This window comes from Scyliorhinus canicula, chromosome 11 (genome assembly GCF_902713615.1).
Source record: "Scyliorhinus canicula chromosome 11, sScyCan1.1, whole genome shotgun sequence".
Lineage (NCBI taxonomy): Eukaryota > Metazoa > Chordata > Chondrichthyes > Carcharhiniformes > Scyliorhinidae > Scyliorhinus > Scyliorhinus canicula.
Genome location: NC_052156.1, coordinates 6,236,664 through 6,249,895, shown reverse-complemented (window position 1 = coordinate 6,249,895; position 13,232 = coordinate 6,236,664). Strand labels below are relative to the sequence as shown.

The following is a 13,232-nucleotide window of genomic DNA, read 5'->3' as shown; positions in this document are numbered from 1 at the left end:
AAGAGAAGACATATTGCAGACGGATATAAATAGGTTGAGTGTAGGCAAAAATCTGGCAGGTGTCGTATCATGTGGGAAAACGTGAAGCTGTTCACTTTGGGAGGAAAAATAAAAAAGCAGAGTATTACTTAAATGGAAAATAGCTGCACAATTCTGTGGTGCAGAGGAATCTAAGTATTCTCGTGTATGAGTTGCAAAATGTTAGTATGCAGGTGAAAAATGAAATGAAAATCGCTTATTGTCACGAGTAGGCTTCAATGAAGTTACTGTGAAAAGCCCCTAGTCGCCACATTCCGGCGCCTGTCCAGGGAGGCTGGCACGGGAATCGAACCGTGCTGCTGGCCTGCTTGGTCTGCTTTAAAAGCCAGCGATTTAGCCCAGTGAGCTAAACCAGCCCCTGCAAGTGCAGCAAGTAATTAAGGCTATTCTTTATTACATGAGGGATTGAACATAAAAGTAAGGATATTATGCTTCAGTTATGCAGAACATTGATGAGACCACATCTTGAATATCGTGTGCAGCATTGGTCTCCTTATTTGAAGAATGCATATTCATTGGAGGCGATTCAGCGGGGGTTACCAGATTGATACCTGGAAACAATGAGTTGTCTTGTGAGGAAAGGTTAGTCAGACTGAGCTTGTTTTCACTAGAGTTTAGAAGAGTGAGGGGTAACTTAATTGAAGTCCAGAAGATCCTGCAGGGTCTTGACAAGGTGGATGGGGAAAGGAGTTTCCTCTTGTGGGTGAGTCCAGAGCTAGGGGGCACAGTTTTAAAATGAGGCTTTGTCCTTTCAGGACAGAGATGAGAATTTTTTCTCAAGAGGGTTGTGCGAAAAAGAGGACTTCTGCAGAATGGATGTAATATGGACATCACATTATTGCCATTGAATCAAATAGCACAGTGACAGCTTCCATGTAATTTAGTGAGAAATAATATTAGGATTTATTAACAGTCTGCGTAGGTTTCCTCCGGGTTTCCTCCCACAGTCCAAGGATGTGCCGGTTAGATGGATTGGCCATGCTAAATTGTCCTTTAGTGTGCAAGTGTTAGGTGGGATTACTAGGTTGCGGAGGAGTGGACGTAAGTAGGGTGCTCTTTCAGAGGGTCGGTGGGTACTCAATGGGCCGAATGGCCTCCTTCTGCACTGCAGGGATTCCATGATACGATGATGGTAAAACAAGCATGTGTGCAGGCCGTTTTGGACAGCTTCGTCACCGCATCTTATCCTGGTTGTGATCAACTCATTTTACTTCAGTTACTCCCTCACTGATTTTGTTTCCTCGCTGTTTGTTTTGTTTCTTTGAATTTTTCAATTTGTAATGCCAGTTTTATTTTTGGAGGTTGCTACGAAGGATAAGAAGCTCTGCATTCCACGGCCTATTAAACTTCAACAGAGAAAGTTTTGTCACAAGCTTTGGAACGGGAGTGTAGAATTAAAGGTTAAGCACCTACAAGCAAGGGAGTCTGGGTCTGTGAAGCCTCAAATGTTTGTGTTCTAGTTTTCTTGTTTGTTCATTCATATAATTCCTTGGAATAGGTTTGACGCCTGTGTTAGCTGATCTCAGCCAGAGCTGTCTTTAACAACGTTACAATTAGTCGCAGTGCGCCAGGCTGGGCAAGGAAATAAAGAAAATCAGTGGAGCTTCCCACTTTGTTTGGCTGCCCAGAATCGCTGCTGTAAGTGTGCGCGGCCAGACATGTGAAGGTTGGGTACATGGGCAAAATACTGGAGAACTTCCAACGCCTTGTGGAATGGTTCCCCAGCACATGTCGGCATTCTCACAGGGTGAGATGGGATTGTGCATCTCTTGCCCTGCTGGAGCCTTCAAACCACACGCAAAAATAATGTTTTAAAACATAAGCAGTCATAAATATATAAAGGTTCGTGATATAACTTGTGATTTTTTTTGTTGGGAATTATTTTCTTTTGGTTTTTCGATTCCATCTCCTCCTCCGCAAATGAGCAGTAAACAATGACAATCAATAAACATTTCCACAGCATAGTGCTCACTGCAGTAACCGTTTATACTTTTCATTGCTGGATTAATTATCCGCCCCATGGCCCCCAGGCTTAGTTATTCAGGAGAAACTCAGTGCAGCTTTTTACACTTTTTCTCCTAGGACTGTGTCTTGAAGCTTGAATGGCAGGTGGGGACAGTTTAGTGCTCGATTGTCTGGTGTTGCCCCCTCCCTATAGCCACATGGCTTGCTAACAGTCAAAGCTCACATATTGTCACTGTCTGGTCGAGTCAGAATTGCCACTTGGGAGAGGTACCAGGGACTGGCTAGAATGTATGGAACGCACACAAAAATAACGTGTGTCATTATTGTGTAGGTTATTACTTGGATTTTTAGCATTTAAAATGGAAGTTAATACATTTTGTCAAAATGATGCAGATATTTAGGCCATCTCGGGGATTTTCACTGTAACTTCATTGCAGTTAATGTAAACTTACTTGTGACACTAATAAAGATTATATACATACCTATGACTGGTGGCGGATCACATCAAGCAGCGCGTTCCTGTTTGCAATGGGCAGTGTCCTGACCATACTCAAGCAGCCCGAGCTTAATAAACCCAAAACATAATGTCTAATGTTATATATGATTCTGCGATTGGACAGCACTAGCTGAACAATCCTGAGTGTGCTAAGAATTGCACTACCAACCAATTCAAGATTAACAGTTGGGCTTGCAATGTGGCTCATTTATGCTTGCCTGAGGCTACATATGTTCATAGACAGGGACCTATCCCCTATAGGCAGACAGAACATGTCTCAGCAGTGTATCTTTTTGGAATTAAAAACATGAGGGCAATAGTTCTCTGTTGTACTCTCCATGGCAATGTCTCAACCAATCAGAGTCAACTTGCCAACCAATCAACACCCTTTTCTCAAGCAGTATAAATTGTTGCTTCCTTTGAAATTTGGATTTTTTTTGCCTCTGCCCTGAGGAGTACAAGATGAAAAACTTCAGCAGCATGACTCTTTACTCAGCAATATGTAAAACAAATTTTCCACTCCGCCATATTCTTGACTTTTTAAAATTCATTTATGAGATGTGGATGTCACTGGCTATGGCAGCATTTATTACCCATCCCTACTTGCCCCTTGAGAAGGGGGTCGTGAGCTGCCTTTTTCATTCGTGGAGTCCAGACATTGCTGGCAAGGCCAACATTTATCAGCCAACCGTGCTTGCCCTTGAGAAGGTGGTGATGAACTATCGCCCTGAACAGTGTAGTCCATGTGAACATGCTCCCTCAGTGCTGCTAGTTAGGATGTTCCAGGATTTTAACCAAGCGGTTAACTAGTAACAACTGATGCATGTCCAAGTTGGGGTGGAATGTGTGACTTGGTGGGGAAATTTCAGCCAAGCACTTGCTATCCTTGTTCCTCAAGGTGCTGGAGGTCGCAGGTTTGTGAGGTGCTGGACATTGTTTCAGTGACATCTTCTGCTCTCTATTGTCTTTCCCATTCTCCACGGGTGTTGAGACGAAACATGTTCCTAATGTTTTGGGCATTGAATCTGATTGTAGTACCCGACTGCTGCACGAGATTGGTTATCAAATAAAACCATCATAATCTTTTTCCACACAGATCTTGTGAATTTATTTTCAAAAGATTTGCACTTCCATATTCTAACTCACACTGTCACTCCTGTGCTTGCTGAACTTCTGATTCTCCTGTTCGGCGTATACCTCAGTTTTTAAAATTCTCATCCCATTTGTTCAAATTCCTGAACGGCCTTGCCCCTCCCAATCTGTGAACCAACTCCAGCCCAACAATTAGAGGGTTGCATATCCCTAATTCTGATATTTGTTATAACTCGATTGCAATCACTCCACCACTGGCAACTGTATTTTCAGCTGGTCAGGCCCGAAGCTCTAGAATTCCTTCCCAACACCTCTCCACGTCATTCTCCTCCTTTAAATCACTTCTTAAAGTCGACCTTTCACCAAGCCCTTGGTCATTTGCCCCAATACCTCCTACGTGGCTTTGTGTCAAATTTTCTTTAATGACTCTCATGTGAACTTTTATCACCAACAATCTGTCCTGGTCCACCCACCTCGACGCTGCAACCAAGAAAGCACAACAGCACCTATACTTTCTCAGGAAACGAAGGAAATTCGGCATGTCCACACTGACTCTTACCAATTTTTACAGATGCACCATAGAAAGCATCCTATCTGGCTGCATCACAGCCTGGTATGGCAGCTGCTCGGCCTAAGACGTTAAGAAACTACAGAGAGTCGTGAACACAGCCCAGTCGATCACACAAACCTGCCTCCCACCCATTGACTCTGTCTACACCTCCCGCTGTCTTGGGAAAGCAGGCAGCATAATCAAAGAACCCTCCTATCTGGTGAATTTTCTCTTCCAACCTCTTCCATTGGGTAGAAGGTACAAAAGTCTGAGAACACGCACCAACAGATTCAAAAAAAGCTTCTTCCTCGCTGTTAACAGACTCCTGAATGATCCTCTTGTGGACTGGACTGATCTCTCCACGCATCTTCTCTACAGTTGTAGCACTACATTCCGTATGGTTCACCTGAGTCTATGTATCTACATCATGTATTTATAGTATGTCCTATGTTTTTGCGTATGGAGCAATCTGCCTGGACGACATGCAGAACAACACTTTTCACTGTACCTCGGTACACGTGACAAATCTAAATCTGAAACAATTGGAGACATTTTACTGGGGTAAAGGTGTGTCTAAATGCAAGTTGCTCTTGTTCTCATCTTTCGGTAAAAGTGGCCGATAAATTTATCACTATTTTAGGGGGCATCTTGGGCCTACTTGCTATAGTGCACACTGTGTTGGCTGATAATCAAATCACCTTAACATAGATTTAACATAGAACATACAACGTAGAAGGAGGCCATTCGACCCATTGAGTCTGCACCGACCCACTCAAGCCCCTACTTCCACCCTATCCCCGCAACCCAATAACCCCATCTAACCTTTTTTTGGTCACTAAGGGCAATTTATCATGGCCAATCCACCTAACCTGCACGTCTTTGGACTGTGGGAGGAAACCAGAGCACCCGGAGGAAACCCACGCAGACATGGGGAGGATATGCAGACTCTGCACAGACAGTGATCCAGCCGGGAATGGAACGTGGGACCGTGGAGCTGTGAAGCAACTGTGCTATCAACTTGTGCTACCATGCTTCGAGTCTGTTTCACCCAAACTGGTTTATGATGAATGCAAAATAGCGAGGAAGCACTTGGAAAAATATTGCCGGGTGTATTCAGTTGTGAACTGGTTCCAACGGCCCTGCTTCTAAAAACAGCAATGATTTATGTGCAGTTAAATTTAACCCTTCCTGCACTTATCAACATGATTTGATACACAACAGGAAACAGCTGGTGCTCTTCCAAACAACTCGACATGTATTAATTAGTCCTGTAGGATCAATTCCTGACATGTTTTTCTCTGAACCTTCTTTCAGTTTTTGCAGCTTCTTTGATTCTGTTTGGCTGTGTTCTGTAAAATTATTCTTGATGCAATGTCAGCGTTTGAAGATGCAGCTTTCTTATTTGTTGTTGGCTGCAGGTTTTTAGTTCAAGATCAGGAGTTCAAGGGGCAGGATTCGGCATCCACAGCTTTGTGGCATGACATGGAACTGGACCAACTTTCATTGCTGTCATGCTTCCCTGCTCTTTGTGTTTATAGTTACATAGAACTTTACAGAGCACAGAAACAGGCCATTCGGCCCAACAGGTCTGGGCCAGGATTTATGGCCAGCAAAAGCCCCATTTCATCACACCGTAACACATTCACTGCTTATGGGTGGCACAGTGGCTAGCACTGTTGCCTCGCGTCCCTGAGGACCTGGGTTCCATCCCGGCCCTGGGTCACTGTCCGTGTGGAGTTTGCACATTCTCCCCGTGTCTGCGGGCGTCTCACCCCCCACAACCCAAAGATGAGCAGGGTAGGTGGATTGGCCATGCTAAATTGCCCCTTAATTGGAAAAATTAAAAAAGCATATTCGCTGCTTTTCTAGCATCAATTCCACCCCCCTGCACAAACACGCGCACACCCCGCTGCTCTTGAAAATGAAAATCGCTTATTTTCACAAGTAGGCCACAGTGCTAAAGCAGCCCCTAATTCCACAAACAGCATGACCGGATAATCTGTTTTTGTGATGTTGATTGAGGGATAAATATTGGCCAGCACTCCGCCGTGGGCATTCAAAAACAGTGCCGTGGGGTATTCGATGTCCACCTGAGTGTTCAGCAAGTTGATGCACTGAGCAACTGAATGCTGCCAACAAGGCTCAATTCAGTCTGAGCTTTGTGGGTTGGCAAAGAGGAATTTCAGGCAGGGATCCTATCGTGACCGTTTACATTTGTCTGAGTATCAAGCGAGGACCAGGATCAGACCCTGCTGTGGTATCCAATGCAGTCAAATGGACTCATTGAGGTTTCCAATTAAGAAACGTGTATGAATTACAGCCAAGGTGATGTGGGAGCCAAGTACCTGAGATGCCCCACACAGCAACAGGCAATGTCTTCACAGGGGCTGTTTAGCACACTGGGCTAAATCGCTGGCTTTGAAAGCAGACCAAGGCAGGCCAGCAGCACGGTTCAATTCCCGTACCGGCCTCCCCGAACAGGCGCCGGAATGTGGCGACTAGGGGCTTTTCACAGTAACCTCATTGAAGCCTCCTTGTGACAATAAGCGATGATTATTATTATTAATCTCGCTGTTGACAAATTGGCTGCTGAGTTTCCTACATTGCAGCAAAGACGATACTTCAAAAGTACTCCATTGGCTGGAAAGATGTCCTGTGGATTTGAAAAGTGATATCGAAAAGCAAGTCTTTCTTTGTTATTGATCTTTAACTTGCAGATTGTGGAGGTTAAATTAAAATCTCTTCACCTTCCTTCATACACCAGACAATTTTAACCTCCAACCTGTTGGGGAACGAACAAGATTGGTGGAACTCTTGTTTTGCATCCAGCTCAAATCCCCTCTCCATTTAAGTCCAGCTGTTCCTGCGGGTTTCCCATCTGGTGAATTAGGTTCAAATCACCTCTGCTACTTCAAGAGGCATATCCTGATGAAATAAATTTGCACCTTAAAAGTGGACGCATTATGTAAAAATATGCAAACTATGATTTATTGTTGGGATCAAGAAGGTTATTTTGTGCTGGTTCACTTACAAATGAATGCATACGTTTTTGAGTGGAAAGTACAAATGCTAATCTGTAACTTATTTTCTTTTACTTGCCAATAATTGCTTCAATGAATCCCAGAATGAAATGTTTGTTGCACTATCCTGCAGGTTCCCAGATCATTGATCTGATGATGCTGGTTGTTGATGTGACAAAGGGCATGCAGACACAGTCTGCGGAATGTCTGGTGATTGGTGAAATTACCTGTCCCCGGATGGTGGTGATCCTGAACAAGATCGACCTCCTACCAGAGGCAAAGAAGCAAGTGGCGATAGACAAAATGATGAAGAAAATGCAGAAGACACTGGAGAATACAAGGTAATCCCACCTCGGGGGACTTGCCCCACCTGCAGCACTTGTGCTGGATCTGTCTGGTTAAGGTTGTCATAATATACATCAGTATATCACGGTGCAAACACACACTGATGGACACACACAGGGACCAATCAACATGCACAAACACCGCAGCCAATCACCAGTTAGAACACACGCACTATAAAGACAGAGGGCATCACTTTTCCCGCTCAGTCTGGATGCTGCCTCTCAGAAGCACAAGAGCTCATCCAGCGCAGCACAGACTCACACCACGTGCTGAGAGATTCAACTGGTTCGGACAGGCACAGGCCTCTAGTTAAACTAGCATTGTTTAAACCCACAGTTCTCGTATGTCTATTATTTTATAAGTAGTTAATAAAATAGAGTTGAACCTTCTTCCGTGTTGGTGGCATATGTTAGCTTCACAAGTCTACACTGCCCAACACTTCAAAGGTAACCTGAGGCTGACCTGATTAACACTACACCACTGTATGCTCCACCCAATGCCGGTGTTTATGTAGTTACATTGTGTACCTTGTGTTGCCCTATTATGTATTTTCTTTTCATTTCATGTACTTAATGACCTGTTGAGCTGCTCGCAGAAATTTTTTTTCACTGTACCTCGGTACACGTGACAATAAACAAATCCAATCCAAGGTAAAGAACAGCCATGAGTTAATTGAATGGCAAACCAATTCAAGACGATGAATAGCCAATTCCTGTTCCAAAAAACAGTCAATGAATTTAATCTGCTTCTCTTGTCTTCTTTCTGTTTTGATCCCTGTTCCTATATATTGACGGCACCTTGGGAATTCTGGTTTTCTAATTTTAAGATGTATTGTCCATTTTCTGGACCCCCCCCCCCCCAAAATGTGATAATCTTCAAGATCACCCATGAGATATCCATTCGACCCCTCTAAAGTCTGCAAACTTTTGCTTATTTGGACTATGATTTGTGAAGGGGTTTATGAATCTTCATTCATTGTATTCCCCACCATTGTGTATTTGCCCCAAATCCAGCACACTCCTGGGTTACCCTCAATGTCTTCAATGTAGTGGCGGTGGTGTAAAAACAAAAGGGAAGAAAATCATTAGTTTAGCAACAAAAATAATTTGATGGGAAATTAGCAAATACGGAAATTACAGAAAAAAGAAGTTGCTGTTGAAGAAGCCTTGATGAGTTGCTGTCAGTGCATCTTGTAGATGATGCACACTGATGAAGATACCGACTCTTGCTATAGTGCGGCAGAAGCCTCCAGGATATGGTAGAGTAGGGGTTATGTTGCTGGGCTAGTCATGCGCAACAGCACACCCACATCAATAGATGTCACCCACCAGGCATCTACCTATAGGAAACCAACACCCCCCCCCCCCCACCCCCGACACAGACAAGCCTGTGGTGAGAGGTGACGGGGGCAGGATCTTGAGGGGCTCACAGATTCAGGGATACGGGTTCGATTCCAACTTCGGATGACTGTCTGTTTGGAGTTTGTGCTTTCTCCCCGTGTCTGCGTGGGTTTCCTCCGCTTGCATGGTTTCCTCCCACAGTCCAAAGAAATGCTGGTTCGGTGGATTGGCCATGATAAATTGCCCCTTTTGCTTTTGGAGAAGGCTACCTGGAGTTCAGGGGAAGTCCTTGTTTGGGTGGGGGTGGGGAAGGCCAGCAGGAGGCCTTCTTCTTTGGTCTGAGGAGTGAGGGGGAGAGGGAGGGGGTTGGTCATTAGGATGTGCCTTTGGGCAGGGGCAGCCGTGCTAGCAGATTATGCTAGTGAACGGAAGTGAGGTGATGGGGGAGAAGGCCAAAGGGGTGGCCGGTGTTGCTCGTTCTGGGTGAGTGTGCTTAACACTCAATTTGTTTCGTTACTTAACTTTGGAGTCGTTAAGATACCGCCACAAGTTTCAAGGTCAAGTTCAAAGCAATAAAACCATACACCAATTAGTAAGTTCAAACAAGACACGTTTATTATATTACAGTAACCTACTAATCATGCATATAAACTATAAGACTAGGCTAATTCTACCACTAATAGGCCAAATACCTATCTGGACAAGGGGACTGCCAGATCAGGGAACAACGGCTTCTAGCTTTGTCCTGGGTCCGCAGGCTTCCAGTAGTTATGGTCTAAAGGGGTCAGGAGTGTCTATTCCCGTAGTGTGCGTGTGACACTTACTTGCTGGCGGCTGCTGTCCAGACCCCTCCTCCACAGGGGTTCTTCTGCTGCAACGGCGTTCTGCTGGGAGGGCTAGCTGGTCAAGGAGAGGCTGGCAGAGAGAGTGAGCTGGGGTCGGGGTCTCTGTTTTATACTCCTCTCAGGGTCTTGCGCCCACCTGGGCGGACCCTCTATACTCTCGCAATCGATTGGGTCTCTTCCCAATCGATTGATTTGAATTCCCCAATAACGGGGCAGTATCTCGATCACTGGGGCGGTTCTTGGGACTTATTGTTTTGGGCTTCTTTGGCGCCGAAAGGTCTGGCCTTCCATTGAATGTATCGATTAGTGTTAACTTGTTTCTTTTGTGCCTGGGGATCGCCCGGTATCGCCTCATTAATATGCTAACTGTTTCTTTTCATAGCGTTGTCTGGATCAGTCTGGCAACAGCCAAAACTGGTTTCTGCAGCAGTCCAAATATACAAGCACTCTGCAAGCTGCTTGCTTTTTACAACCTGTCCATTTTCCCTGCATTCCTTGCAATCTTCCATTTTGTGTTTGGGCAGTGGTCACCCCAGGTGGCTACACCGGGGGGAAGGGGAAGTGGGGTGAAGAAGGGGAAGGGGAAAAGTGGGGGGGGGGGAAGAGTTTCTGCGACGCAGCAGGGGGTGAGAGATGACATGGTCAAGGGCGAAGAAAGGGGCCATCTGCGATGGGCTAGGTACAGAGTGGAATTAAAGGGGCAGGAGTTAAGTGGGAAATATGACGGACGGTAGAGGGGATTGGAGGCGCAATCCTCCGGTAAGGTTCGTAACGTGGAACGTCCGGGGACTGAATGGGCCGGTTAAAAGGTCGCGTGTGTTCGCGCACCTCAGGAGCTTGAAAGCCGGGGTTGTCTTTTTGCAGGAGACACACCTCCGTGTGAAGGACCAGGTTAGGTTAAGGAAGGGGTGGGTTGGGCAGGTTTTTCACTCGGGGTTTAATTTGAAATCGAGGGCTGTGGTGATTTTAATGAGCAAAAAAATGGGATTTGTGAGTGCGAAGGAGGTGAGTGATCCGGGTGGGAGATATGTGATTGTGACTGGGGTATTGGAAGGGGCACCGGTAGTGTTGGTAAATGTGTATGCCACAAATTGGGATGATGTGGGTTTTATGAGGGGGTTGCTGGCAGCAATCCCGGATTTGGCCACGTGCCAGTTGATCATGGGAGGAGATTTTAACTGTGTCCTGGAGCCGAGGGTGGATAGATCGAGCCCCAGGTCGATGGGTAGGGTACGAATGGCAAGGGAGCTGGGGGGGGTTTATGGAGAGGATGGGTATGGTGGATCCATGGTGCTTTCAGAACCCAGGGGAAGGGAGTATTCCTTCTTTTCACACGTCTATAAGGTGTATTAGAGGGTTGATTACTTTGTAGTGAGTGGGGAGATTTTGGTTGGGGTGGAGGGGGCAGAGTATGTGGGGATAGTTATCTCGGACCATGCACCCCACTGGCTGGATATTCAGTTCAGTACGGGACGAGAGCAGAGGCCGGGGTGGAGGTTTGACTCGGGGGTTGTTGGCGAATGGAGGTTGTTGTGATAAGGTGCGGGGGGTGATTAGGTATTATGTGGCGTTCAATCAGAATGGGGAGGTGTCGGCGGGCATTTTTTGGGAAGCACTGAAGGCAGTGGTCCTGGGAGAAATTATCTCATTTACGGTTCGTGCGAGTAAGGAAAGGAGGGCGGAACATGACAGTCTAGTGAGCGAGATAGTGGAGGTGGACAGGGAATATTTGAGGGTGTCCACTGTGGAGGGATTGGCGAGGAGGAAAAAGTTTCAAGGGCAATTTGACAGGCTGACAACGGGGAGGGCGGTAGGGCAACTGCGTAGGGCAAGAGGGGTGCAATACGAGTATGGGGAGAAGGCGAGCCGCATGCTGGTTCACCAGCTGCAGAGGCAGGCTGCGTCCAGGGAAATATTGAAGATCCGGGCTGGGGATGTGGTGTCAGAGCCAGGGAAGATAAATGAGGCATTTAGAGAGTATTACCAGGGACTTTATGAGGCAGACCCAGGAGGAGAGGAGGGGGACATGGGGTGGTTTTCGGACGAGCTGGAATTTCCCCAGGTGGAGGAAGCAAAGAGGCAGGTGTTGGAGGAGCCCCTGGGGCTGAGGGAGGTGCTGGATAGTATCAGGGGTCTGAAGTCGGGGAAGGCCCCTGGGCCGGATGGGTACCTGGCAGAATTTTATAAGGAATTTGCGTCGGACCTGGCATCCCATCTGTTGGGGGCGTTTAATGAAGCACTGGGGGAGTTGCCGGAGACGATGAAGCAGGCAGTAATCACACTAATCCCAAAAAAGGAAGGATCTGGTGGAATGTGGGTTGTATAGACCCATATCACTATTGAACATGGATGTGAAAGTATTGGTTAAGTTGTTGGCGGGGAGGATGGAGGATTGTGTCCCGGGGGTGGTTGCAGAAGATCAAACAGGCTTCGTGGAGGGCAGGCAGCTCCTGAGTAATATAAGACGGCTGTTGAATGTGGTGATGAATCCTTCGAGAGCTCTGCTACCGGAGGTGATAGTGTCCATGGACACGGAGAAAGCATTTGATCGGGTAGAGTGGCGGTACTTGTTCAAAGTTTTGGGAAGGTTTGGGTTTGGGCCGAGATTTGTGGCATGGGTGCGGTTGCTGTATGTGGCGCCAAGAGCGAGGGTGAGGATGAATAATATGCGCTCACGAAGTTTTGACTTACACAGGGGTTCTAGGCAGGGGTGCCCGCTGTCGCCACTGCTGTTTGCGCTGGCCATTGAGCCATTAGCGATGGCTCTCAGGGGGTCAGCAGAGTGGCAGGGGATAATGAGGGGACAGAGGGAGCATCGTCGCTCTATGCCGATGACCTCTTGCTGTATGTTTCGGATCCGTTAGAGAGTATGGGAAGGATTATGGGCCATTGTGCCCTAGTAATTAACTCTTCCACCCTGGGAAAAAGCTTCTGACTGTCCACTCTGTCGATGTCCCTCATAACTTTATAGACTTCTATCAGGTCAGCCCTCAACCGTAGTCGTTCCAGTGAGAACGACCGAGGTTTCTAGCCTATGACCTGTCCTGGTAGCCACGGTATTAATATGGCTGGTCCAGTTCAGTTTTTGGTCAATAGTAATCCTTAGAATGTTGGTAATAGGAGATTCAGCAATGGTAATGCCATTGAATGTCAAGGGTGATAGCTAGATCCTCTTTTGTTGGAGATGGTCATTGTTTGACACTTGTGTGGTGCAAATGTTACTTGCCACTTGTCAGCCCAATTCTGGATATTGTTCAGTTCTTGATGCATTTGGACATGGACTGTTTCAGTATCTGAGGAGTTGCAAATGGTGCTGAACATTGTGCAGTCATCAGCAAACATCCCCATTTCTGACCATATGATGGAGGGAAGGTCATTGAAGAAGCAGCTGAAGACGGTTGGGCCGAGGACACTGCCCTGAGGAACTCCTGCAGTGACGTCCTGCAGCTGAGATGATTGACCTCCAACCACCACAATCATCTTCCTTTGTGCCAGTTATGACTCCAATCAGCGGAGAGATTTCCCCCTGATTCTAATGGA

General features: G+C 46.5%; 1 protein-coding gene across 1 annotated transcript in view; it reads left to right on the top strand.

Moving 5' to 3' along the window:
- Window positions 1–13,232, top strand: part of eefsec (eukaryotic elongation factor, selenocysteine-tRNA-specific) — a 383,917-nt gene that overhangs the window by 25,401 nt on the left and 345,284 nt on the right. Inside the window, exon 2 of the mRNA XM_038812145.1 lies at window positions 7,296–7,503. Coding sequence (XP_038668073.1) covers window positions 7,296–7,503 — 208 coding nt within the window. The remainder of the gene's footprint in view (window positions 1–7,295; window positions 7,504–13,232) is intronic.